This window comes from Hippichthys cyanospilos, chromosome 17 (genome assembly GCF_059441005.1).
Source record: "Hippichthys cyanospilos isolate Australia breed blue-spotted pipefish chromosome 17, RoL_Hcya_1.0, whole genome shotgun sequence".
In the NCBI taxonomy this organism is placed as follows: domain Eukaryota; kingdom Metazoa; phylum Chordata; class Actinopteri; order Syngnathiformes; family Syngnathidae; genus Hippichthys; species Hippichthys cyanospilos.
Window position 1 is genome coordinate 14,568,870 of NC_142385.1, and position 23,535 is coordinate 14,592,404.

Consider the following 23,535-nt stretch of genomic DNA (forward strand, 5'->3'; position numbering starts at 1 on the left):
GGGAAGAAAAGTAGAAAAGGTGCACAAAAACATACCGTACAAACACAAATGAGTCAACTAAAAAAATAAACACCGCCGTGAAAAAAGTACACTAAAAAAAAAAAACTTACAAACACAAAAACAAGCAAAAAATGTTTTCAGCACAAGCGCTCAAATCTTGAGTAGTAACCAATACCAAGTACTGGTACCACTAGTCCTCTTATTACACGGATTCTAATCATTGCTACTCTAAGTCCTAGTGTCCTCAGCGGAGGACATCCTGGATTTCCCAATAATGTCCCATGCGTGCGATATGAAATGCATATCGCTGTCTTGCTGAGACAAACTGGACAAAACAGTGGACGCAAACGAAAAGAAGCGGCCTTCCACAAAGCTATACAATTTCCATATGACGGTTTTTAATTTTGCATTTGTCTAATTTGAGCCGGTAAAACAGCTTCAAGTAAAGCAGGTGATGCTCCAAAGTACTTTTGGCTTCCAATATCCATAGCAACCCACTATCGATACTTGGCGAGACAGATGGTGCGCGTACGCAACGCAGTGGACACACAAAAACAACAAAACAAGACAAAAAAAGTACACGAAGAAAACCAAACATGTAAATAGTAAGGTGTTTTTTTTGCTGTTTTTACAAAAAATACAAAAAAACAAGCATTTCCTTCTCCCCAAAAAAAAACTAACAGATGAAAAGTGCACAAACAAAACCAACACACAAACACCATTACAAAAGTGTCTGTCTCTCACTCACCCATTCACGCACTCACGATAGCCTCCCCCCCTCCCACACGCGGAGGGGAGGGGAGGGGAGGGGGCCAAGGTGATGTCAAGCGCGTCGCATGCGCGCCAAAGTGCCTGACGTCTCTGGCGGACCTACAGCTCGCTATATGTCACGCTATAAATTCTGGAGACGCCTCCAAGGCGCAACGGCGGCGACGTCATTTCCCGAACGCAAACAAACGCTTCGAGACGGGTTGGGAATTCCTCGCGAAGGCGTACGACCGCGGCCGTTTATTTAACGACGGACGGCGCTCGCCGGTCCCTTCCCCGGTCCGCCCCGGGTTTTTTCTTTTCTTTTCTCCGGTCTTGTCTTTAGGTGATGTAGATGCGGTGGAAGTCGTTGGCCCCGAAGGCGCAGTTGCACTTGGGGCACTTGCGCTGGCGCGTGTCGTAGCGCATCTTCAGACATTCGTAGCAGAAGACGTGGAAACACTTGGTCAGCACCGTGTCTTTGTCCCGCGTGTTGCAGCACGGGCAGCGCAGCTTGGCCTGGGGGGGCAAACACAAAATACATTTGTTTGGTTTTAATAATATTAAGGCTTTTTTTTTTTTTTCTTCATGGTGGGGCTACATGTATAGTAAAACGTTTTTTTGGGGGGGGCGTATATTGTAAGGCGATGTGCCCCCCCCCCCCGAATAAAACTCCACCATGGTCAAAAAAAATACAAAATAAATAAACGACTAAAAGGCGTATAGACTAAAGTTTTAACAAAGACTTTTTCAACTTAAAAAAAATACATATAACTTTTTTTCCCCTGAAAAAAAATAAACGTGTGTAGTAGAATTGGAGAAAAAAACCAACTATTATAGCAAAATGTTTTCACCTAAAAAAAAAAAGGTATAATATAGTAAGGCGTTCAAAAAAAAATATCGTAAACGTTTTCCCCCCTGAAAAAATGAACTTTTTAAACAAAAGACATTTTTCATCCCCCCCAAAAAGGAATTCAATTTTTTTTCCACTGAAAAAAATGAACATGTATAGTACATAAAGGGGTCTTAAAAAACAAAAAAAGGTTAAAAAAAAACATCATAATAAGATGTTCCTCTGAAGAATAAATATGTTTTATAAAATGTTTTTTTTCACCTGAAAAAAATGAACTTATATAGTAAGTAAAGTAGTAAAGTAAAGTAGTAAGTAGTAAGTAGTAAGTAAAGTAAGTAAAAAGACCATATTGTTAAAAAAAAAAAAATATATATATGGTGTTAAAAAAAAGATAAGCTAAGTCATTTTTCCACTTGAAAAATAGTAAGTATAGTAAAATGTCTTTTTCCCATGAAAAAAAAAAAGAAAAAAGTTGTAGTAAGGCACAAAAAGGGAAAACAAAACGGAATATGATATCAGGAGGGAGAAACGGCCCGCTCGTATTTTATGCAGAATTTTTTTCCTCTATAGGAAGAGTGCGCTCGCTCGCTGGCTCGCTGGCTCGCTCGCTCGCTGGCTCGCTGGCTGGCTGCAGATGTTGCCGGTGTGATTTTTGTTTTTGGTAACAAATCCAGCTCGGCGCGAGGGTGAGCGCATTCGTCCCACCTTGTACTGATTGATCTCCTCCTGCAGGATCTCGTCGGCGTCCGAGTACACCTCCACCTTCTTCTGTTTCTCCAGTTTCCGCCTCAGCCGGGACAAGTCCTCCTGGAGGGACGCCCCCCCAAAAAAAAAAAACAAAGACAGTTATGCGCTCATTTTACTTGATAACCTAGCAGTTTTTTTTTAATCCTGAAAAAAAAAAAATGCTGAGGCAGCAGTGTGCACAAGTGGTTCGGATTCCTGCTTTGCACTTTGGAGGTTTTGGGTTCAAATCCCACACCCTTTCAAGGAGTCAAAGGTTAAAACTTTCAGTAATTTGCTAACTTTATCAGACGTCACGCGTCCTCAGCTTCGGTGCGGACCAATCAAAAACGGCTCGGCTCTTTTCGGGGTTGGGTCATGCGACATTCACAAGCCGTGCCGCGATCGGTTGTCCCCCGAGCGTATGCCCGCTTCTGTATACGTTTTTGAAGGTATTAACCGAACTGAAAAAAAAAAAACTCGATATAATATAATAAAGTATGACTTTGAGGAATGCGGATCGGGAGCTGCTACGTTGTAGAAGGTCCCAAAAAGTGGGTAAGGTGGCAGTGGGACGGACCTGCGCCCGCTTGAGATTGCTGCTCTCCCTCTCGCGGGCCGTTCGGTTCTCGGCGACGGCGACCTGGATCTCCTTGAGCTTGGCCTGCGTGTGCTCCAGCTGCACCTTCTGGTCCTCGGCCAGCTGCGCCGCCTCCACCGCCTGCGCCGCCAAAAACGTAAACAAACAAAAAAAAGAAAAACAACGTCACTCTGTAACCTACGCACGCTTGCCTGAGGGCTTTTCGAACATTTTGGGTCCGGGGAGACTTTTTTTTTTGTTTTTTGTCAACGACCCCCCCCATGACTACCACGTGTTACTCACAAATAACATAGGAACAAAAAGGTTGACGATTTTTGAGGGAAAATAAGTCACAATGTCATAGTAACACGCTGATTATTTTAGAGAGGAAGTCTGAGAATGAAGTCATACTTTTGGTAAATGGGGTCGTAACAAAACGACATTAAAAAGCTTAGCAAGGAACTGAATGTCACGGCAACTCCTAATACGAAGCACACCAGGGTTTCTCAAAAGAAATTCACTTCAGGCATTGAGATTTTAACAAGGTGACTTCAGGTGGCAGCACATCTCATTTAATGCCGCAGCAGAAACTAAGCTACCTTTAGGGTTTCAGATTGAAAGCAAATTAATTGGAACATGAAGCAATTTACGGCTCGATTGTGCTGTAGCTTTGAAAAATGTTTAACAAGGTGACTTCAGGTGTCAGCACATCATATTTAATGCCGCAGCAGAAACTAAACTACTTTTAGGGTTTCAAATTGAAAGCAAATCAAATGGAACATGAAGCCATTTAGGGCTCGATTGTGCCGTAGCTTTGCAAAATGTTGAATATTTTGTTAAGTTTCATACAGATGTTATTAGTGAAGCAATTTTCCGACAGGGGAGTAGGGAATAAAGCACGACGTGACATGATCAAAATCCGGCTACAGTAGTGGCTGGAGTGGTGTTATGCATCCACTAGATTGAGCTGCGCTAAAGGGAATGGCAGATAAGTCAGTCAAACTTCAATCAGAAATGAAAAGGGAATGGCAGATAAGTCAGTCAAACTTCAATCAGAAATGAAGCGGGGGGCTTTGACGTCTATTGCCGTCAATGGCAGCGAACGAGTTCATGATAGAAAAAGTGAGCTTTAAGCTCAACGCCACAAGCCGGATTTTACATGCTGTCCTCCGAAAGAACAAAGACGTGTTTGGTGACGAGCAAAGCAGAGAATCCGCGCTTGCTCCAGGCGCCGTTACGAGCGCGGGTGCAAGCAATTATGCAAGTTGCTCCATCTGGTTGCGCTCATTGGTGAGTCATGAGTGTAAAACAACAAGCGGGCGGGGGGGGGGGGGGGGGGGGCAGGCGGGCCGGCCGGCCTCACCTTCCTCTTGTTGAGTTCCAGCGCTTGAGTCCTGAGCGACAACTCTTTCTCCAAGGCGGCCAGCGTGCTTTGAAGGACGCCTTCTTTCTCCTCCAGCTTCTGCACCACCAGCAGCTGAGCATCCACCTGTCCGGAAGGAGAAAAAAAAAAAAAAAGGATTGCGTCAGCTAAGAGGCCTTCAGTGTAATAGAAGCGCAATAGAAAAAGGTTACTTTGGCTCCATCTGGTGGCATCTTGGTGCCAAGGCGCTATGTTGAAGTGTGTTGAGGAAAATGATGCTAGGCTTACTAGCTAGCAACCATGCAAGGGACTGATACCACAATTCAGCAATAAGTGGCTTCATGTTCCAATTAATTTGCTCTTAGTTTAAAAAAAAACACACACATAATGAATGCACAACGAACGAACGCTCTCAAAATGATTCGCTTTTTTGGTGACATCATCAGGTTGGGGCTCCCACCTGCGTCTTGAAGGTGAGGACCTGGTCGGCCAGCTCCTCCTTCTCCTCCTTGAGCAGCTTGTAGATCTGGTTGGATTTGATGCGCTCGCTCATCAGCTTGAAGTTGGCGTCGTCCTTCTCGCGCAGTTGCTGCAGCAGCCGGCTGTTCTGCTCCTGCATGTCCTCGAAGGCCTGGCCCGTCACGTCCATCTCGCTCAGCAGCGCTTCCTCCTCCTCCAATAAAACCACAAGTCGTCTAGATGTGAGGAAACTGCGATCCCTCGTCTCGGATTTTACGCTCCTCGAGCCCTTGTGTATTCCGTCTTTTTTTGGTTTTGAACAAGCGCATTTCGGCAGGAAGGGATTAGGCTTAACAAATGCGAAACATCCCTCCCGTGTTACCGCGCTTCTCGCGGGGCGCCGGAGAAAACACCAGCGGCCTGGACCGCGTTAGTCCGACGGGACCTCCCGAGCGGAAGGTGCCGCGGGCTAGCCCGGCTCATCGAAAGTGTACAAGCCGGGATTGGGAAATATTTGAGCTCCTGGGAGACCGTTCTCCAAGGACAACAACATCTGAACTCCTAAACGCCAAGGGAATGTGTTTTTTCCGAGCAGCGAGGAACATAATCGCCTCTAAATGAATTCAAAGAAATATTTCGCCATCCTTGCTAGCTGACATGCAATAAATCAAATAGGTGCACGTCTTGGAACTAAAATTTCAAAATGAAATCAAAGCGGCTAACGGTTAGCCAGAAAGCCGGTCGCTAACGCTCCAATCTTTCACGGACTCCCACCTCACGTACTTTTAAAGCCACACACTGACAAATTATTCATTCATTCGCTGCCGTTGACGTCTATAGGTGTCAAAGGTTCATTTTTACTGGGCTGGAGGTGTGGAATATGAGAATGACAACACCAAGCTAGCAATAATAATAGCTGCACCTCTCATCCGCATTTGTTTAATACATTTTCCAACACGTTATAAAACAAATTCAAACAATTATTTATGCACTATCAATTTGAACTCATGACTTTTTTCAGAATAAAAGGATGGTCATTTAAACATGGTGTTATTTTCTACCCGGTTGAGATGAATCATTAATTATTCAAATCATTCTTATTTGCAGATGGATTGTAAAAATATTCAAGGTGGAGAGATGACAGATTTATGTGCTATGTTGTCATTTTAATCAGCTCAAATGTTGGGAGGAGTAATTAGTTTAACATTTGTCTTTTATTGCCGCGCAGCGCCCCAAACGTAGATCTGCACTTTTTCAAAAAGCGCAATTTATTGCACTTTGACAAGCGCTGCGTTCAACAACACAACTTTTAATGAGCTGCTTACGAAAACCGCCGCACTAAAACGGAGCCTATGGCCCACGAGAACAATAATTGGAAGCGCCAAGCAATTCTGAAAACACAGAAAAGCTCAGAGGAAGCGTTACCCCCCCCCCTAATTTTTCATTCATAACCGCTTGTGATATCGAACAAACAACACTTGTTCTAACGTTGCTTCACATTTTTTCACAAATTCTATATGAATGGTTCTCAAAGGACTTTGGTGGGGGGGGGGGGGTTAGATGTTCCCAGTGCTCCAGTAAAATCACAAGACTTCTCAGGTCAAGCGTTTTAAAATGAAAAGTAGGATATGAGCTAATGTGGGTGTGTCCAATACGCTGGTGGCTCAGGTTTAACGATTGCAACATGGCTCAAGTCGCACGCCGCCTCGGAGAAACGGCCTTCCACGTGTCGCGTCATTCCCTGGGCCCTGACAAATTTGGACGGCGCTACACTAGGCACACCCAAAAGATTCCTGCCCCCCCCCCCCCCCCCCCCCCCCTTCCCCTTTTCCAGAGTCATAGAGGTCAGTCTCCAGCTCCTCCCTTTCTTATGACATCATGTTCAGCAGAGTTCACGCACTCCAGATGGAAGTGCGGCATGCGCGCAGCCACTACCTGCTTGGTGGCCGCCAGCTTCTTCTGGAGATGCTCGATGGTCTCTTCGGCCACCCGGATCTTCCTCAGGGCGTCTTCGTCGGCCAGCTTCTTGCTCTCCTTCTTCTCGCGCTCCTCCAGCTCACGCACGCGGATCCGCAACTCATCCACCTACAACGGGACGGCGCGTGAGGATCGCGTGTGTTGAGGGGGGTTGAAAAGTCGTGAACAAGTTTCAAAACCATTGGGACCTAAAACCTGTGGGGCTTGATTGGAAACACCTTCTTCCAACTGGAACGTGGCCATGTTCAGAATCATATTTTAAACTTAAACACACGTGTCAATAATTCAAGCGTCCATTATTAACTCCATATTATGTTCATATATTCTAGTAGGCGTTCCCTGAGTTTTTTTTCTTCATAACAAAAATGCTAGCGCAAACGCTAATCGCAATTTGGAATGGTTCTGTAGGAAAACCTTGTCGAAGCATGATGGTCCACAATCAAAAAAAAAAAATCAAAGCTTTGGAGTTTTTCTCCAAAGTTGAAAATTCGGTTTCAAGATTTTGAAGGAAAAATGGAAGTTGAAAAAATAAAATTGGTTCCAGATTCATAACCTGAAAGTTTTGGCCGGAACAGGAAAAATTAGGGTAAGAAAAAGAAATCAGACTTTGGTGGAGATGATTTCACAGTTGACTGACTTGCAACCAATCATCTTTAAGGGGCATAGAACAGACGTCGGAGGAAAGCAGACCTCGGCTTTGGATTTGCGCTCGGCCGCCATGAGCTGCACTTTGTCCCTCTGCTCCTTTGGCGCCGACTTGTGCATGTCCAGCAGGAGCTTCATCTCCTTCTGGGACTCTTGAGCTTTCCTGCAGAAGGAGAAGAGAACCAGGGTCAACAAGCGGACCGAAAGTGTGGTCGGGGCGGGCGAGGTCGGGCCGGGGGCGCACTTGAGATCCACCCGGAGCATCTTCAAGGTGTCCGAGTCTTTTCTCTTGAGTTCGTCGCTGCGCTGCCTCTCGCGCTCGCGTTCGCGCTCCCTCTCTCGCTCCCGCTCGGCCTCGCGCTCCCTCTCGCGGGCCCGCTGCCTCTCCAGCTCCTTCCTCCTCTCCTCTTCCTCCTCTTGCTCCTCGTCTTCCTCTTTCTTCAGCTCGGCGGCGTCGGCGCCGGACTCCTCCGGGACCAGAGCGCCGGCGTCGCTGTTCAGGCAGCGCAGCTTCGGCCGAAACAAAAACGCTCGAGATCTTCTCGTCTCCACTCCCGAGTCGGGAACGTCGCGACGTGTTCTACCTTGTTGATTTCGATCTGGGTCTCGCGCAGCTTCCTCTTGAAGCGCTGCAGGTCCCCTTTCAGCTGCAGGTTGTGGTTCTGAAGGCTGCTGATTAAGTGGCGCATCTCCCTGTTGATTGGTCCTGCGCAAAATGACAGACAACATTGACAAACTCCCAACAGTGATCAATCTATCGATAGCTTAAGGTTCGTTGTTTTCTGCAGAAGCTAAAATGCAGAACCCAAAAAATTCTTGCACTCCTCAAGTATTATTGATTGTCTGTCTACATAGATGACTGCACCGTTTGTGGCCTTGCATTCATTAAAATGCTCTGCAGGAGTTTAAAAAGGATCCTATTCATTTGAATCGGGTGCGTTTGAGCAGGAAACTTGGAAAACACGCAGGATACCGACCCCTAAGGACCGGAGTTGGACACCTACTTCTTGTTTTTTTTACTATTTTAGCGTCGCAAAAATCAAGTCAATTGTATTGCTGATTGCTTACTAAGAATATTGAAACAATACTGAAAAAGCGAAGGTAAAAATGATGATTCGTTTGTACCTGCTTGCTCGTTGGCGGCAAGATTTTGCTCAAACTCGATGCGCAACATCTCGTATTCTTTGCGCACTTGGGCCAGCGTGTCCTCCAGCTGGATGACTTCGGTGCGCAGCTTCTTCTGAAGCGACAGCTCGTCGCTCTGAGAGGTCAGACGCACACGGGCGCCGTTAGCAATATGCGAATACGCGGAATCGCAAGCGCAGGTGGAGCTGGAGCTCATAGAATTTTGAGGGAAGAGCGAAGCGTACCTCCATGTGCTCGATCTGTCTGAGGTGGGCGTTCTTGGCTGTGAGCAGGAGGGCCCGAGCCTCGTCCAGCTGGGTCTTGACTCCCAGGGACTCGTTGTAGAGCAGCGAGAACTGCGACTGCAGACACTTGTACTCCACCGTCTCCTTCACGACCTCCTCCGGAATATTTCGTAAGTCCATCTGGAACGAAGGAGAAGCGGCGTCGGTGAAGGCGCGGGCCGCATTTGGAATCATTCGCTTGCCCTCGAACCACAACAAGCAGCCATTATAAAAACAAATCTACACTCTCCTCTTCAAATGCTAAATTTGTGCAACATAAAAAAAAAATGAAACAAACCATTGACCTTAAACTATTGAATCCCACTCGTTAGTGATCCAGAAACTGTAAAATTGAGAAAGTGAAAATATTCTTTTTCTGTATTCTCATACTTGAAATTTTAACGTGTTTCGCTTTAACGCTTTTTAACCCAAAAAGTACATTTCTCTTTTCAGACTGAGAGCAAATTAAGTGGAAAATTATTTATTTGTAAATTGTTTTCAAGTGACTCCATCACAAATCGTTGCACTCTTACATTTTTTTTAAGAGTGCACACTCATTAGTGACACCATTTTTCAACAGATGAGCCAGATATAAAACAGTTGATGTTACACGACCTCCCCAAATGATTGAATATAATACGCCTAGGGATACCTTGTCAAATGTAGTTCAAAATGATAACAAAATAGACACGGCTCTCTTTTTAAGTCGTTTTTTCCCATCTCAAAAATCTTTGCGCTGTTTAGGGCGTGAGTCGAGTAAAACCTTTACTCACGCCACATTCAAATAGCACATAGAGGTGAGCTCACTATTTAGGGCACAATGAAGATTGACTCCGGAATGTCAAAAACACTCCATGTCTACACCCGCTTTCCTCACACCTGCTTTGTTGAGTTAAATGAAATCTAAGTTGAGCCGCGGTTTGCCTGGCTGCCCGTCAACACGGCCGTCCCCGCCGGGAGCAAAACAAACACACCGAGAACTTGCTGAAAAGCTGGGAGTTGCTCCAGTTGATGTCATGCGCACTGCATTCCAGCAGAGCTTAATTGCTAGCCTCACGGGCGTTCCGAGAACATGCAAACTGTAGCGGCTCGTTAGTAAGACGACCTAAACGTTAAAGCGGAGAATATGAGAGGCAGCTGGGAAAAGGTCATTGTCACCTTAAGCTTCTCGCTCTCCCTCACGGCCTCTTGGAGCTCCACCTGCAACTTCTCCAATTCGGCCATGCGGCTATTGGCCAACTCCTGGTTGTGCTCCAGCTCCGTGTTAAGACTCTCAAACTGTGAAGGAAGCGACAATTAGTTCAGAATGGAAGATATGTAATTTGCAGGGACACATTTTTCCAAGCGCTCACCTTTTGAATGGTTAATGTAATTTGGCCTCCCGCAAGACCGCCGGAGCTGCCGGTGCTACTGTAGCCGGACTTCAGCTGCAGACAACAAACAATAGAACGGTGGTTATTGAGCATATGGGATAATAAATGCACTTAATGCACTTTTATATTTATAGAAAATGTGTGTCTTTTCAAATTAAGAGCAAATGAATAAGAACATGATACAACTTTGTCATTTGTGCCAAAATAATGAGAGCGCACCTGCTCCATGGCCTCCGCCAAATGCTTGTTGAGTTTTTGTTCCCTGTTTCGGAGTTTTTCAATGTCCCACTGCAGGTCCTCCACAGTGGTCTCCATTTCCGACACCTTGGTCTCCGCGCTGGTCACCTTGTCCACCAACTCGTTGTACTGTCGTAAAGGTGGGAAATTCTTGTTTGTTTGTGACTGGCCGACGAGGATATTAAGCGAATGCGGAGGGGACATCTCACCTCCATGGACGTTTTGTGATGTCGGCTCTGCAGTAGTGTGGCCTGGTCTCGCAACCTGCGGTTCTCGTCCAGCAGGGTGCGGTTCACGGCGCCCACGCTGGCCAGGCTCTCATCCTCGCACGCTGCAAAGAAAAACAAAAAACAGCATGAGGGATTCAGCAAGTTTTTTTTAACTCATTTAATGCCAATCCAGTTTAAGTGGACGTTTGAGTTTTAGAGTGGCCAGTAACTAAAATCTATCTTTGACGTCTAAATCCATCAAAGATTGTGATTTAATGCGTATTTTTTTAATACTGTCCTTCAAATTCTATTATTTAATAAATAAATAATAAATAATTACAAGCAGTAAATCCGCATTAACAATACCCATCTTATTTTTACACCTAAATGTTTTGGTTTTGTAAATTAATAATTTTTTTTTAAGATGAACAAATTATCACCAAATTTTGGCGTGAATCTCAGATTCTAACAATCTGTGGCTTTTTTTTTAAACCAACATGTCATGTTTTATGGAACAATATATTAACATGTGGATCCGTGCACTTACTAAGCACCCAATGTAGCTTGAGATACGTTTTTAAAAATATGTATTACAATTTGGGATTTCTCCACCACTTTGAGATCATTTGCTTTACCGGCAGCTTGGATCTGCTTGCACATGTCGTCGATGCAACTGTGCAGCCTGTCAAAGACGCAGACGAGGCAGGCGATGGCATCCTTGCTGAACAGCATGCGGTCCTGGAGATGCAGCGTGACCTCCTCTTCGCTGCTGTGCTCCAGCGTGGCCAGAAAACCTTTGGCGCAATCGCTCAGAGGAGGAGGTGGCGGAGGCAATGCTTCTGTGCAAAAGAATGGGTGATTAAACAAGAAAGTTGTGCCGGAATGATAGAAAAAGAACAAAAATGACACCTTACCTGGGATTGATTCCCGTGGGGGTTCGGTAGCGGGTAAGTGTTCCGATCCATCAGGTGGCGGAGGCTGCTGTGGAGTCTCCTGATGTCCTTCTTTCGTGACTTCATCTTGCTGCTGATGCTCTGGATGCTTTCTGTCAGTCTGAGCCTCAGGGAGGGGCGGGGGAGGCACGCCAGAGGTTGGTGAGGCAATACTGACACCATCTGTCTCCATGGGTACGGGATCAGGAAGTGGAGCAGGTGGGGGAACTGGTGTTGGTGGGACCGGGGTCTCTGGTTCCATACATTTGCGCAGAATGTGAATCTTTTCTTCCAGCTGAAAAAGACCCAAAGACTTTCGCTTTAGCAGTGTTTCTTTAAAGAAATCCAGGCTATAGAATTGTTTAGCATCACAGTACCTCAGACCAGTAGCGGTTTACAATCAGCAGGGTAGTATCATCAGTCGCTTGCCTCTTTTCAAGCTTCTCTATCTTCTCTCGTAACTCATCCTCCATCGCCTGCCGCTGCTCCAAGCGCTCGCTCAGCTTCTTATTCTTGAACTGGATGACTTTCATATCCATTTCCTCCTGCACGTCAAATAAAGGCTTGAGCATGCTGAATTCGAGTGCAGGGATGGATTGCAAGAAAAAAGTGCTCACCGTAGACGAGACTCCTGCTATTCGAATGGGCTCGATGAGAGTGGTGGTGGTCTTCTCCTCCTTTTTGCTTTTCTTCTCAGGTGGGCCGGGGGGACTGTCCCCCCCGGAGGGACGTTTTGGTCCCCCTGCTCCTGACATCTTGCCGTCACCTGCGTGCAAATAAACACGAAGTACCATTAAGACTTGTTTTGTAGCAGAAATAAGCTGATGCGAAAACCGGGCTCATTGATTCGTGTTGACATCTATTGGGGACTTCGGCCGGGTAAGAACAAGCTCCAAGATTGCATTTTTATAATAGTACGAATGAGTAAAAGAATCGACTTCACTTATTTGGACGGTAAATAGCTAAGCAAACAAAAAATACATCTACTTAGCTTCGATTAGCTCATTTGCTAAGATAAAGTAGGCTAACGCTAATTTTGTCCCCGCCATAGCGCATTAAGTTCCTGGACGGTGGGACCACAAATTTCCACGTACATTTAAACTGAATTAAACTCGGGAGAAAAAAACTTTTCTCGTCTTATTTACAATACAAACCTTCTCAGGAGCGAATTGATGGAAGACTTCTAGACATCGGAACAGCTAAGCTAGCGGAAGTAGCGAAACGTACTTCCGCTCATGGGGTCACTGCCCATCAAGGTATCGTAGACTAATTTTTATTTTTTCATTTTTTTTTAAATCAATTCGTCTTACTGTGACTGTTTCGGTAATTTTATGATTAAAATCTCATTAAAAACTATGCAATTGAAAAAAAATAAAAATAAAAACGAACTGCACTCCGGCCACCTGAGGGCGATACTGACGAGGAAAACAAAACAAAAATTGAATTGAGTAGTTACGGGGAATGCGGGCAAAATGTCATCACTGTCCAAATATTATCTTTATTAGGATGACCCGCTTCGGATTGTATCACCGGTGACGCGCGTGCGGTGATGGCTTCACATTAGCTTTGTCGCATCATACTGCGCCCTTTTGACCGCTGAAACGGTGCTTGTTGCAAGCCCTTCTGTTATATATGGTAAGTACTCGATCGCTTTACACGGTCTCGAACTGCAACGTGCAAGGCCACCACGAGCACTTTAGTCATATATTTGGAGCAATAACATGGGAAAGACGTGGGTAAAATACATCTCGACTGTGTTTGTGTGGAAAAAGCAGAAAACACGTACCCACAGTACATATAACACACACACACTCACTTCCCCGTATTGCGGTTCCTGTTATTGAGTGTTGCCTTGAAGTTGAACTCTGACTTCTTTTTTGTTGTTGTCTGAAAGAGTCCCACCCCGGCAGCATGACAAAGGACATAGTGCTCGGAGACGATCTGCCTGATTGGGTTGGTGCAAAGGAGTTTTACCAGAAGTATGACCCCAAAGAGGTGATTGGCCGGTGAGGAACAACACAATAGGAGCGATGAGATCTTGATGATCTCCATCCATTCAAACAAAACACGTGAGCTGTCATGTTGATTTTGTTTTTGCTGGGCTGTCAGGGGGGTGAGCAGCGTGGTGCGCAGATGCGTGCACCGACACACGGGGCAGGAGCTGGCCGTCAAGATCATCGAGATCACTGCCGAGAAGATGACCGTCCAGCAGCTGGAGGAGGTCAGGACCTCCACGCTCAAGGAGATCCAAGTCCTCAACATGGTCAAGGGACACTCGTCAATCAGTAGGTCCAAAATGCGCTCTTGATAAACTTTGGAATAAAAAACGGTTCGCTAACAGCCGTTTTTTCTTCTGCTTAGTTACACTGGTGGATTCCTACGAGTCCACGACCTTCATCTTCCTGGTGTTTGACCTGTGAGTAGAAGGACAAATACGCGGGAATACTGCAGTCGTGACGATTTCACATCTATCTCTGATGCGTTTTCACAAAACCAGGCTTACGTCGGCGAAAATTTGTAATTATACACACAAAATTCCCTTTTAAATGATTGAATATCACACATTGTGGTACTCTATAAAAAATAAAATGCCAACGACTTGGGTAACACCTTTTCTACATTTACGGTAAAAAATGTATCGATACTGTTAATTTTACGCAGTATTTTTTGTAACTGTAATTATCTTAAAAGCAGAAAATATGTTAACTAATAAGGTAACTTAACAATACTTTTCTGGCAAACAAGCTGGTAATTTACTGTTAAAAATTGCTCATTTTTTACAGCGTAGCTTATAGATTGACAAGGGTTACAGCAATTTGAAATTCTTAGAAACAAGCCCTTTTTTTAATATATATACATATATATTAGAGCGGGCTCATCCCTAATGGTTGAATTTATTGACAGCATGAGGCGGGGGGAGCTGTTTGACTACCTCACCGAAAAAGTTACTCTGAGCGAGAAAGAAACGAGGTGAGTTTGCGTCGCTCCCATGAAATGTTGAAAGGTGTCACGAAAGGTCAAGCGTCCCCATCATGCGCCGCAGGAGCATGATGCGAGCTCTGCTGGAAGCGGTGCGCTACCTGCACTCCCGCCACATCGTCCACCGCGACCTGAAACCCGAGAACATTCTGCTGGACGACCAGGGACACATCAAACTGTCCGATTTTGGCTTCTCGGTGCAGCTGCAGCCCGGGGAGAAGCTGAGAGGTGCTGGAGTGACGAGCCAAAGTATTCCGCGCGCATTTTCCCGCAATTTTCCATTCATGGCTTTTTCTTGGTCTGTGATCAGAGCTTTGTGGAACACCTGGATATTTGGCCCCCGAAATACTGAAATGCTCCATGGATGAAATGCACCCCGGCTACGGAAAAGAAGTTGATCTGTAAGTAGGGACCGCATGCGGCTCATTTATTACCTCCGCCAAGGTAGTGTGGCTTATAAATTTGCTTATCTTGCTTTTATATACTTTTTTTTTTTTTAATACGATGGCTGTGTATTATATTCCAAGGATACTCTGGGGTGTGTGTTTTTTTTCTAGCTGGAGATTCTAAAATCTTATAAATTACAATAGTTAGGCATTAAAAAAAAGCCTTTGGTTTGAAATAAGACAAGCACCAACATATTTTCAACATGAGGCCAATAGTCAAAAGTGTTAGAATACAGCACAAACACAACAGTAACACACCCGATAGTGTATACTGGAAATGAGTGCCTCCTGGCAGCAGTTTAAACTCAAAATCATGACTTTAAGTGAGTCTATTTTTGAGATTGCCCCCTGGTGGTTAGTAAAACAACTTCAGATACGCCGCATTGGAGGTGCCAAAACTTGAGAAAAAGTAGCGGCTAATTTACGGTAATCAATGATTGAAAATGCCGATTTTAAGTTGTTGATTAATCCTTTCCGCTCCAAAAAAAAAAAACCTCGTGACTCGTGTTTGCGATCTGAGGAAAAGGCATGTGTGTGCGCGCCCCCAGCTGGGCATGCGGCGTGATCCTGTTCACCTTACTGGCCGGCTCGCCGCCCTTCTGGCACCGCAAGCAGATGCTGATGCTGCGGATGATCATGGAGGCCCGCTACAAGTTCGGCTCGCCCGAGTGGGACGACCGCTCGGACACGGTCAAGGATCTGGTGGGCCCCCCCCCTTGTTCATTTGCCGGGAAATTGGATTTGTTGTTTGATACGGGATTTGGCGGGGCGCTTTTCAAAGATGAGCCGCTCACTCGGGTGTTTAGATCTCCAGGCTGCTGGTGGTGGATCCGGCCGCGCGTCTGACGGCCGAGCAGGCCTTGGCGCATCCTTTCTTCAGGCAGTACCAGAAGGAAGACGTGCGCCGCTTCAGTCCCAGGAAGTCCTTCAGGGTCAGTGTCTCGCCAAAATGGCCGACTCCGTTGATCAAGTAAACTGAGGAACAGGGCTACGACTATTTTCATATTCACACGAAAGCGGTTTGACCCAAAGCGTCATAGGCCACCTAGCACAAAAAATAGAGAAGATTTTAGCGGGTTACATCTAAAAGATTAACTTTAAAAAAAGACTTAAGATATGAATTTTTCAAATAAAATGAGATAAAAATTCTTAAGATATTAATAACGTATATACATTTTTATCCTAATTAATCATTTAATTAAAAAATAAACTACTAGTACTACAGACTCTTTTTTTATTTTAGTTTTTTAATAAATGATCATGTTTGAGGTTGAATTGATGTATGTATAAATATCAGATTTAAGCGGGCTACATCTAAAATGTTAACGACTAATAACAAATGTGTATTTAAATCTTATTAAAATGATTTATATTTTTTAGTAAATATTCCGATTGTTTTTTAATCAAACTAATAAATTCAATTTTAAATCAAATATACTACTACTACAGAGTATTTTTTTAATTTAAATTTGCAATACATTTTCACATTTGAGGTTAAATTATGGAAATATCAGATTTTAACAAGCTACATCTAAAATATAAATGACTAGTGAAACTATTTAAAATGTACCTATTTAAAATGATTTAACATTAATCATTAAATTAAAAAAAATACAATTAATCAATTAAAAAATAGTATAATTACAGACAAAATGTTCATGTTAATTTCCCCCCCAAATATTTCGGATTCATTTTTTCCAAGCGCAGTACAGTTTCATGTTTGATAATCGTAATAATTCGTAATATATCATCCAAAAATAAACCGATCAAATCACGTATCATTCCTGCCGATGTCGTGACATCAGTATCGGAAGCGAAAAAGTAGTATCGGGACCCGGCCGAGCACTTTTGGTACCTCGGTCTCCCGACGTGACGGGTTGCGTGCTGCGCTCCGGCTCAGGTGCTGATCGTGACGGTGCTGGCGTGCATCCGGATGTACGGCCGCTACCGCCGGGCCCGGCCGCTGACGCGCGAGGTTCTGGCCCGGGACCCGTACTCGCTGCGGGGCGTGCGCAAACTCATCGACGGCTGCGCCTTCCGCATCTACGGCCACTGGGTGAAAAAGGGCGAGCAGCAGAACCGGGCCGCCCTCTTCCAGAACACGGCCAAGGTCATGCTGCTGGAACTGGAGGACTTTGAAACGTAAACCGCATCGTTTGTGCGCGTCAACTTTGTGCCGTTTCGTTTTGAAGAGTTGAGAAATCTTCGCCTTACTGCATGCTGTCTCAAGCACGCACACTTACAAAAGTAACCCTGATTCCATGTCATTTTTTGCAGTGCGCTTTACAGTAAAGGGCATTTACAGTACTGTATATCCTGTTTACTTCGGATTGAACGCTTCATCTTCAGTAAAAGCACCGTGATTAGTTATTTAACAAAGCGCTGGCTAAAAGGTTTGGGATCATTGCATACAAACTGATTGTATGGAACTCAAATTTACAGACGTGTCACAATATGAATAAGTACTGAAATGTGAAATGATTTACAGCATGTGCTGTACTTGCATGTTTTTTGGTCGGAAAAAAACAAAACAACTCATGTTTCTTCAGTAAGAAGCGTTTGTGACTGTACTTCCTGTGAAAACTCATTCCATTGCACCATGACTGCTGAAAGTGACTAAATAAATAATAATTTAATTTTTTTTTTCCTCTCAAATTTGTGACATTTCTGCATGCATTTAAACATTTTTTTTCAGGTGTTTAACTAAAGGAGAGCCCGAAAATGGAAGTAATAAATATGAAATTAGGAATGAAAGGAATCGATAACTTTGGGTACTTAAGGACTAAAATAATCATTTACTTAGGTACTTAAAAGTATAAATATAAGTGACTTAAGGTATAAAGGACTAATTATTCTCTGTAATCGATTTGCAGAAACCCCGTTAAATATTCGAAAGAACCCAACGACAAACAACACAATAAGCCCGCCATCCTGAATCCATCTCAAACGTAACCACCTCTTCCCGACTGCTGCCGCGTGGCTGTAACCACGGCAACCAGATAGCCCACTTCTAGAGAGTCCATTAAGTGGAGCGGAGCGTCTCGCTTTGATGTTTCGGGAACCCACTTGGGCGGCGGAGACGCTGCCTGATTCTCAAACGCCGACTCCTCTTTTTCTTCCATTTTTGGGAGGTAAATAAGAAGAATAAAATAAAAACCTCGTCCGTTCAAACGTTATTTCGGAGGGAGAATATCAACAAGCGCTCGCGGCCTTCCTCGGTTAGCTTGAGTTTAAGAACATTATCCCCTTCTAATCCCCTTTGCCTTCTGCTCGGCGCAGGTGAGGCAGACAGTCGGATGGAGCCGGGGGGCCGCCGTGGCACGCCCGCGTCCTCTTTTAATTGCTTTAAGTGCTTTCTTTGCACCCCGCTTTTGCGCTCGGGATTCCGTTTTGCGGCATCTCGCCGCCGTCGCCCGGCGATATGGAGGACCCCGATATACGACAGCAGAAACTGGACAATCAGGTAAAGCCGCTGTAGGCCGCCCGTGTTTCTTGAGTTGATTTTCTTTTGAAGGTTTTCTACATGGATTTAAATGGTGACTGTTCCGAGTTTTATTTATTAGCGCACTACGTGTCAAAATCAGCTGCTATTGGACTTGAATCAACATTTCATCAACAATAGGTGTCTTATTGCCATGGAACTTAAAGTGCTACATGCTATACTGAGCTAATGTTTACCATTTGACGAGAAAACCCCAAATGAGCCTTTTAGTTGGTCATAAAATGGAAAAATGCATTTTTTTTTGCTGTTTTTTAGCATGTCTAATATGTTTTTTTTTTACACTGGGACAAGAACAATGTTTTATTTTCAAATTGAGAGCAAATCAAGCAGAACATGCAACAACTCATTTTTAGCATTTTATTAAAAATGTTACTAATGCATTTTTCCGTTGCTGTGCCCGTAATACTTTTTTAATATTGGTTTTAACAGTGCGTCATCGTAAAAGTCACGAGTTGTGACTGTAGGGCAGACATGCTTTCAGTGGTTCTCAAATGAGGGTACATGAAGGCGGGTACGTAAAAGGGTTTCTGCAGGTATCAACAAATCTTAATTGACTGATTTTTAATACAAACTATAGGAAAAGTAACTGTCTTTTCAAATTAAGAGCAAATGGATTGGAACTTATAGCTAAATTGAGTTATGACTCCGAAATATTGTATGCCTTTTTGCTCACTTCAGGTATTACACAAAGGGTGCGTAAAATTGACGAGAAATTAACAGAAACTTCCAATTGTATCCCAGCGCTCCATTTTGATGAAAAAGCAACAAAAGAAGCGTGCCGATTGTCAGATGGTGGTGGCCAATCGGGACGCCCGCCAGAAGAACCGCAGACAAAAAGGCCGCTCGGACGAGACGCCGCTGCTGATTAGCCAATCCTTGAGCAACATCTCCCTGAGCGGTAGGCCTCAACGCTTCACTCTAATTTTTAGACTATATTTTACCCTTGTGCAGTATTTTTTTCCAATTCTTGGATCTTCACATCCAAGACGTTTCACATTCAAAAGGGAAAGCATTGAAAGAAGACACTAAGGAACTGAAATTTCACCCAGATGGTGACGTCAAAGTTCAAAATGGCACAACCAGCCCTTGGCTAAAATACCGCCAAAACAAGGCGGAAAAAAATGACCCAAAATGGTCAAAATACTGCAATCAATTATTTCCATCGTTTTTTTCATGAAGACCAAGTGGAGCACGCGCACGACAACCCGATGGACGTCATCACGTTGGCGGAGGACGAAGCGCTAGGCGAGGTGCCTGCCGAGAGGCCGTTCACCCCCAAAAAGATCAACTTGGACACGGAGCAGGAGGAAGAGCCACCCGAGAACGACGACGCGCTCGCGGAAGCCGGAAAAAACAAGAAGAAAGACAAAAGCGAACGTAAGAAAACATTGAATCGACCCAAAAAAAAAAAGAGAGAAAATATTGGAACGGCGACTGTCCTCGAACAAAGCTTTGCTACGATAAAATTTTGGACTTGCATATCTCCGAGAAGTTTCATTTTGAGAAGAAATGTCTTTCATGCTTCAAAGCCGTGAAGAACATTTTCTCACTTGTTCTGTGAAATTTTACCAAGTGGTCCCTTCCTATTGGCCCTTACCCGTATTGTTATTCCTCATTTGCCTTTTACCAATTTAAAATGTCTAATAATCAATTCCAGCTGCGGAGGACAGTGACGGACAGGAAAAAGAAAAGACGCAACAGGAGAAAAAAACGAGAAGGAAAGACAGAGCTAAAGATGGCGGCAAGACGAACAAAACAACCAAACAAGAACGCAAAAGTACGATTTACAGTTTATGTGGACTAAAACAGTGATTTTCTTGCTGGCTCCCTCTAGTGGCATATCAAAGAATGCATGTAACATTTGTGATTTTTTTTTTTTTTTTCCTGCGCAGAGAAACACTTACAGGAAACGTCAGCGTCACACCCTGAGCAGACGAGTCCCAAAAACGGCCACGATGAAAGCAGCGAAGATGAAGACGAAGACGATTCTCCAACGCCGTCCCACAACACCACTCGAAGCAAAAAACACCTGGACACGTGTATGCGGAAATTTTGACCGTCGTCTACATTGTTTGAGATAAAATCGTGAGAATATTCCCCGCAGCCAGGTGCCAAATAAGCGACGACAGCAAGGACGAGGACGTACCGACGGAAAGGAAAGAACGGAAGAAGAAGCGAGTCGAGAAAAACACACCGAGTTTAGCGTCTCTCAACTCCAACTACAAGGAGAGCATGTCTTCGGGCAGCGAATCAAGTCGTGTAAGTTGTCACGAATTGACAACAACTTGACAATACAGCCATTTTGAGGGAACGTCTGTATTAATTCTGGAAGAAGATTGAATTATCAAACACAGGGATCACTGGCGTATGGTGTTCCACAGGGTTCAATTTCGGGGCCCTTGTTGTTTTTATTTTATTCGCTGTCTCTGGGTTCTCGGAACTTGAATTTTCAATGAGAAAAGTCATTTTAATTTGGGCTGGCAAATTGGTGTCAATGATAACAATGATGACAATGATAACAATTTTTTTTAAAAAAGCAATTTGTTCCTGCAGACCGCTTCTCCGATATCATTGGAGGACCTCCAGGCCTTCGCCATGCGTCCCGCCCCCAGAGACATGACCATCCAGTGTCGGGTCACCAGGGACAGGAGAGGCATGGAGAAGGGCATGTACCCCACTTACTACCTCCACATGGAGAAAGATGACGGAAAGAGGGTCGGTTCTTCATCTTTGGCTAGATTTATACATTTCTATTAGGGCTGGGCGTAGACAGTTGAGAAACTTTCTCCTTAAGCGGTAGTAGGTACCTCTTTGGTAATTTTGTTAAGTCCAGTTTTTTGTTTTTCTTTCACACTGTCATTTTCTTGGTACCAACATGGAGGTGTTTCTAATGGCGGGACGAAAAAGGAAGAGGAGCAAAACATCCAACTATCTCATCTCAACAGACCCGACAAACCTGACCCGAGATACCAGCTGCTACATCGGAAAACTCAGGTTGATTCCTATCGCGTGCGAAACCACCATTAATCTATGTGCTAAAACCAAAAACTGTATATTCCAGGTCTAACGTTCTGGGAACGAAGTTCGTCGTATACGACGGAGGAGAAAACCCGGAGAAAAAGCCTTTTATTAAAGAGTGTGAATCCGTGCGTCAAGAGCTGGCGGCCATTTGCTACGTAAGTCCGATCATCTCATGGATACATTTCATATCGGCGCACGGTAACCTCGCGATTCCCCGTACCAGGAAACCAACGTCCTGGGATTCCGGGGTCCCCGCAAAATGACGGTGATCATTCCGGGCATGTTGGAGAATGACGAAAGAGTGTCCATTCAGCCCAAAAACGTCAGGTTATAATTGGAGTCTTGTTATCGTGTAAGGAAGAAAACGCTAAACTGGAAATTTGCCGGCACTTTCAGGAACAGGAAACGCTGCTGGCGCGCCACGCCAACAATAACACGGACAAGCTGGTGACCCTGATCAACAAAAGTCCCAGCTGGAACGAGCAGACGCAGTCGTACGTGCTCAACTTCCACGGCCGCGTCACGCAAGCTTCCGTTAAAAACTTCCAGATCGTCCACCCGGAGAACGGTGAATTACAAATCTTTTTTTTTTTTTAAATAAAGGTTCGATTTTCAATGATAGGAACATCTAACTTGGTATGCTAACACCCTGTGAGCGACACGGTGGAAAAAAACAAAGATTAGCTCAAATGCTAACAAGCGGCGCTTGTGGTCTTATATCTAATGAGAACTGGACCCTTTCAAAGGAAATCATCTTAAATCACAGATGTCAATTTCCAGTCCTCGAGGGCCGGTATCCTGCATGTTTTCAAACCTTCTCTCCCAAACGCACCTGATACAAATGATTATGATCATTATGATCGCTTGCTAATAAGCTAATCATTTGATTCAGATGTGTTGGGGACAGAAAAACAAAAATGACGCATGATACCGGCCCTCGAGGACTGGAGTTCGACACCAATGGCTTAAATGCTAACAAGTAGCATACAAGACGGGAATCTAAGTAGAAAAAATGCAAAAGCGGATTGGTAAGCAATCTTCTTCAAGAATACGCTAACAGCCGGTATGCTAACATACACGTATGCCTTACGCGCTCAATCTGTCTTTCAGGCGACTATATCGTCATGCAGTTCGGCCGCGTTTCCGAGGACGTCTTCTCCATGGATTACAGCTTCCCCATGTGTGCCCTTCAGGCCTTCGCCATCACGCTCTCGTCTTTTGACGGCAAACTGGCCTGCGAATGACCCTCAAGTGCTCCACGAGATGCCAGATCTGAAATAAATGCTAAAAAAGTCAAAGCTAGCCTACCTAGCTTATTTTTACCGCGATGTATGCTGGGGTACAAAACACGGAAATAGGGAAACAAAAGGATTAGGCCAATGCTGGGATAGTTTTATATTCATTAAAGCCAGAAGATGTTTGGAGGCTACATGCCAAAGACACAACGTAAGGAGTGACCCCCACTCCCAATAACCACTCAACAAATTCTGCAGAAACACTCAACATTGATTTAAAGATGAAAATACACTTTTGACAAATTTATGACCAAAGTACCAGTGCATCTCTAATCTACTCATGACAGCCCATCTGGCTCCTTCTTAAGATGCTTCAGTAATACCCTAGCCACTGAGGGATGCAAGCCACTAATATTAGGGCTTAATAATTCAAACACACCACGCCGTCTCAGAGACAACCACAACTGCAGTCAATATCACTTCTGGAAGAAAAAAAAAACAAGAAATGTGAATACACGACCTTAACGGACTACCGTGAATACCAGCTGCTTCTACAATCACCAGGACAAAGCCCGAATAAGGCCATTTTGAAACGGGTCGAAGGTGAGAAAACGAGAACCTCAAAGGCCAAAAGTATGGGTGCGTACTATAAACGCTAACTTAAAAATTCAATTTTTTTTTCTCTATTCAACACCATTTGAGGAAGATCAATCTGATACCTGTTGAAGCTAACAACAGCTCGTGTTAGCCGAGGTTGTAACAGCATTAATTTCAATAAAAGAAGCTAGCAAACTGAACCAGCATCCGAATCCATCCTTGTTCACACACAGGAATATGATTAAAAC

General features: G+C 44.4%; 3 protein-coding genes across 4 annotated transcripts; 2 read left to right on the top strand and 1 right to left on the bottom strand.

Moving 5' to 3' along the window:
- Positions 1–376: 376 nt before the first annotated feature.
- Positions 377–13,356, bottom strand: rnf40 (ring finger protein 40). Its single transcript, XM_088438903.1, has 20 exons — positions 13,294–13,356; positions 12,125–12,273; positions 11,885–12,052; positions 11,490–11,802; positions 11,211–11,414; positions 10,576–10,697; positions 10,349–10,495; positions 10,109–10,183; positions 9,915–10,034; positions 8,718–8,897; positions 8,473–8,608; positions 7,932–8,053; positions 7,592–7,857; positions 7,393–7,510; positions 6,661–6,810; positions 4,727–4,939; positions 4,267–4,392; positions 2,904–3,044; positions 2,306–2,407; positions 377–1,266 (listed from the first exon to the last, which is right to left on the bottom strand). The coding sequence occupies exons 2-20, from the start codon at positions 12,260–12,262 to the stop codon at positions 1,090–1,092; spliced, it is 3,018 nt and encodes a 1,005-aa protein (XP_088295029.1). The 5' UTR covers positions 12,263–12,273; positions 13,294–13,356; the 3' UTR covers positions 377–1,089.
- Positions 12,947–17,573, top strand: phkg2 (phosphorylase kinase, gamma 2 (testis)). Of its 2 annotated transcripts, none has more exons than XM_088438905.1 (10): positions 12,947–13,142; positions 13,402–13,513; positions 13,617–13,792; positions 13,869–13,923; positions 14,412–14,477; positions 14,551–14,714; positions 14,797–14,887; positions 15,481–15,634; positions 15,714–15,864; positions 16,833–17,573. In XM_088438905.1, exons 2-10 carry the CDS (start codon positions 13,419–13,421, stop codon positions 17,069–17,071), a joined length of 1,191 nt encoding a protein of 396 aa, XP_088295031.1. In that variant the 5' UTR covers positions 12,947–13,142; positions 13,402–13,418; the 3' UTR covers positions 17,072–17,573. The 2 variants fall into 2 exon arrangements, with proteins under 2 accessions (XP_088295031.1, XP_088295033.1); XM_088438907.1 differs by having other exon boundaries at positions 15,739–15,864.
- Positions 17,574–17,914: 341 nt separating this feature from the next.
- On the top strand, positions 17,915–22,827 carry LOC148409881 (tubby-related protein 3). The gene is made up of 13 exons (XM_088438904.1): positions 17,915–18,063; positions 18,212–18,395; positions 19,176–19,332; positions 19,614–19,811; positions 20,092–20,211; positions 20,327–20,473; positions 20,539–20,693; positions 20,988–21,149; positions 21,316–21,428; positions 21,496–21,610; positions 21,679–21,777; positions 21,852–22,023; positions 22,566–22,827. Exons 2-13 carry the CDS (start codon positions 18,354–18,356, stop codon positions 22,697–22,699), a joined length of 1,614 nt encoding a protein of 537 aa, XP_088295030.1. The 5' UTR covers positions 17,915–18,063; positions 18,212–18,353; the 3' UTR covers positions 22,700–22,827.
- The last annotated feature ends 708 nt before the right edge of the window (positions 22,828–23,535 follow it).

Bases quoted from the DNA above. Each gene is read 5' to 3' on its own strand.
- rnf40 (XM_088438903.1), bottom strand. From the start codon at position 12,262: ATGTCAGGAGCAGGGGGACCAAAACGTCCCTCCGGGGGGGACAGTCCC. The intron at 11,415-11,489 runs GTAAGGTGTCAT...TCTTTTGCACAG, and splicing joins CCCACGGGAATCAATCCCAG to AAGCATTGCCTCCGCCACCT. The intron at 6,811-7,392 runs GTCTGCTTTCCT...GTCCCGTTGTAG, and splicing joins AGCGCAAATCCAAAGCCGAG to GTGGATGAGTTGCGGATCCG.
- phkg2 (XM_088438905.1), top strand. From the start codon at position 13,419: ATGACAAAGGACATAGTGCTCGGAGACGATCTGCCTGATTGGGTTGGT. The intron at 14,715-14,796 runs GTGCTGGAGTGA...GTCTGTGATCAG, and splicing joins GCCCGGGGAGAAGCTGAGAG to AGCTTTGTGGAACACCTGGA. The intron at 14,888-15,480 runs GTAAGTAGGGAC...GCGCGCCCCCAG, and splicing joins TACGGAAAAGAAGTTGATCT to CTGGGCATGCGGCGTGATCC.
- LOC148409881 (XM_088438904.1), top strand. From the start codon at position 18,354: ATGGAGGACCCCGATATACGACAGCAGAAACTGGACAATCAG. The intron at 20,694-20,987 runs GTAAGTTGTCAC...TTGTTCCTGCAG, and splicing joins CGGGCAGCGAATCAAGTCGT to ACCGCTTCTCCGATATCATT. The intron at 21,778-21,851 runs GTCAGGTTATAA...CGGCACTTTCAG, and splicing joins TGTCCATTCAGCCCAAAAAC to GAACAGGAAACGCTGCTGGC.